This window comes from Apaloderma vittatum, unplaced genomic scaffold, assembly GCF_000703405.1.
Source record: "Apaloderma vittatum isolate BGI_N311 unplaced genomic scaffold, ASM70340v1 scaffold25341, whole genome shotgun sequence".
Classification (NCBI taxonomy): Eukaryota; Metazoa; Chordata; class Aves; order Trogoniformes; family Trogonidae; genus Apaloderma; species Apaloderma vittatum.
This window is the reverse complement of record NW_009698940.1, coordinates 1847-4342: the sequence shown is the minus strand read 5'-3', so window position 1 is coordinate 4342 and position 2496 is coordinate 1847. Positions and strand designations below refer to the sequence as shown.

At 56.4% G+C, this 2496-nt stretch overlaps 1 protein-coding gene across 1 annotated transcript in view; it reads right to left on the bottom strand.

Annotated features, from left to right (window-relative positions):
- Positions 1-2073, bottom strand: part of LOC104280529 (microtubule-actin cross-linking factor 1-like) — a gene marked incomplete at both ends in the record, with an annotated part of 44595 nt that extends 42522 nt beyond the window's left edge. Inside the window, 6 exon segments of the mRNA XM_009878201.1 lie at positions 78-205; positions 417-512; positions 618-737; positions 1173-1279; positions 1372-1484; positions 1907-2073. Of these exon segments, the coding sequence (XP_009876503.1) occupies positions 78-205; positions 417-512; positions 618-737; positions 1173-1279; positions 1372-1484; positions 1907-2073 (731 nt within the window).
- Between the last annotated feature and the right edge of the window lie 423 nt (positions 2074-2496).

Genomic DNA, 2496 nt, shown 5'->3' with positions numbered 1-2496 from the left:
TTTAGGTCGTCCCTCCAGCCAGAGGAGCTGGGGATGTCCCCGCCGGGGACTTTCGCTGTTGCGGGCAGAGCACCGACCTCTCCACCGCCGGCCGCAGGAGCTTTTCACGCTCCAGCATCTCGATGATGAGCTTGCCCCACTCCTCCTCCACATCATTGGGGTGGTAGCCCTGGGGCAACTTGATTCGTCCAAATTCAATCCACACCTGAGGAAAACATCAACAGAATGGCATTTCCCACCTCCTCCTCCAGCTGGCTAGAGAGAGACTGGAGCAAGGAAAGTGGGGCCAGAAGGCTCATTTACCCTGAGGGTTATTTCCACTTCTCCATCTCAAAATAAACCCAAACTGGGCACACTTTAGTCTAAACAACAACCCCCCCCCCAAAAAGCCTCTGGGTAGCCACGACGGCGCTTACCTCTAACAGTTTGTAGAGCTCCTCTATCCTTCCTTTTTCCTGCTCTTTCGCTGGGATTTCAGTTTCTTTGAAGTGTATGTACTGGTTATAAAGTGCCTGGGATGAGAAAGACTCATCAAAAGCCACCCTGGGGAATGCCACCACCTCGCTCTCACTACCGAGTGCATGGAACACTGCGGATGGACCTTGTCCAGGACCTACCTTTAGCTCTACAGGGTTCTGGGGGAAGGATTTATCTGACATGAGTATCGTGTGCTGCTTGATCCACGAGATGAGGGACTCCACGCGGCTCTGGTACTCCAGCCACCTTGAATCCACCTCCTGCGGGGCAAGAACACCCTTGCAGAGCACAGCTGGCGGCCAGGCCTCCAGAGGGAGAGGCAGAGTCCGGCCCTGCTGAGCCGGGGTGCCTGGATCACAGCTACGGGGTGGATCATTCAACAGTGCCTCCCTGCTGTGATGCCAACCCAGGTATAGGAAGAAGGATCCTCCTTGAAACCTGCTCTCTGGAAGGCAGCTCGGCTTTCCCATGAGCTCAAAACCCATGGCACAACCTGGAGAAGGCCAGAGCCTTACAGGAACACCAGCAGCGCACAGAACAGAGACGTGTTATTTGGGGAAGCTTCTTCCTCCCTCTGAGTCTCTTCCACCCCTCAGCATCTGCTACGGCGGACGGGCAACCTCCAAACCCTCCCTGCAACAACCAGCTGCCTCCCAAATCACCACCCCAGCCTCCCAATCCGCAGCGATGCTTACGATAGCGCTGATCCCTTCTCCTCCCTCGGGGACTTTGGGAAAGGCATCATAGATTGAAGACACATAAGTTATCACGGATTTCTCATCCGGAGAGGGGACGTCCACGTCTGACAAGGGGGAAGCAGAAAGGCAGTGAGGAATGGGAGCGGGAGGAGAGGTCGGCACCTCCCCGCAGGAGCCGCCTCCCGCAGCCGCTCACCTTCGGCGTCCAGCAGCCTCGTGACCCCCAGCCGCTCGGCGATCTCGAAGGCCTGCTCCAGGTTCTCCCGGTTACTCTGGATCTGCACCCTCTCCATGTCCACCAGATCTGGCCTGTAAGAAACGCACCAGAGTCACGATGTTGGCAAAAAGCATGAGGTGCCCAGAGCTCCAAGACCCTTGGACGGAAACGTGGATGGAAGCGCTGATATTCACAGGGAGGAGAAAGGGCAGCGCTAACACGTAAAGCACTGCAGCACTCCCAGTTTAAAAGCTTTTTTTGTTGTTGCCTCTCTCCCCTCAGCCTCATCCATGATGGTTTTTAATTGCAGCCTGATGTATTTGTGGCTCTTTCCAAGCTACCTGGCAGAAGAAATGATTTCCAGGTAAAAGAGACGTTGCTCCCTGCAAGCCTCACCTACATCTTCAAGCACTCCAGACCATCACCAGCGACAGCGTTGAGCAGGGACCTCCGGAGAAGTTTCCAGCCCTTCCTTCCACCCCGTCAATGCTCTCTGCAGCCCCTTCCTGCCTACCTGTATCTGTGGATGAGTGCGTTGAACATCTTCCCATCGCTCCAGCATGACGAGAAGTTGGTGCACTTCACCCCGATGTAACCCGCCGTCACCTTCTGGGTCCACAGAAGCAGCTTCTCCTTGGCCGACATATCCCCCGACTCGCCGCTGATGTAGATGTCGGAGATCTGTAAGGAAGGGGCACAGCCATGGGGTGATGAGGGGGGAGGAGGATCGACCACCGGCGTCTGGTTTCTAGGAACTTAATCGAGACTTGGCAGCTGCCGGGAAGGGCAGGAGGAAACTCCTGGTCACTGTAGGGGAGAAGGGATCTCACAGCCAACATGGGAACGGACCACTGGCCCTGCAGGAGAGCACCGAGGAGGAGTCGAGGCGTGGCATGGTTTGGGCAGACCGGAGACACGTTTGCCAACCCCATTTCAAGCTCCCAAGGTGTTGCTTGGCCACACATATAGCTCAGCCACCGCCAGACTCCGGCTTCCTACCACCACCTCCCGTACGAACTCGCTCCACTGCCCGTTCCTGTGCTTAAGAAGTGGGAAACAGTGCTTGGAGGTGCTGCCCGAGAGGATGTGTGGGACAGAGGTCTC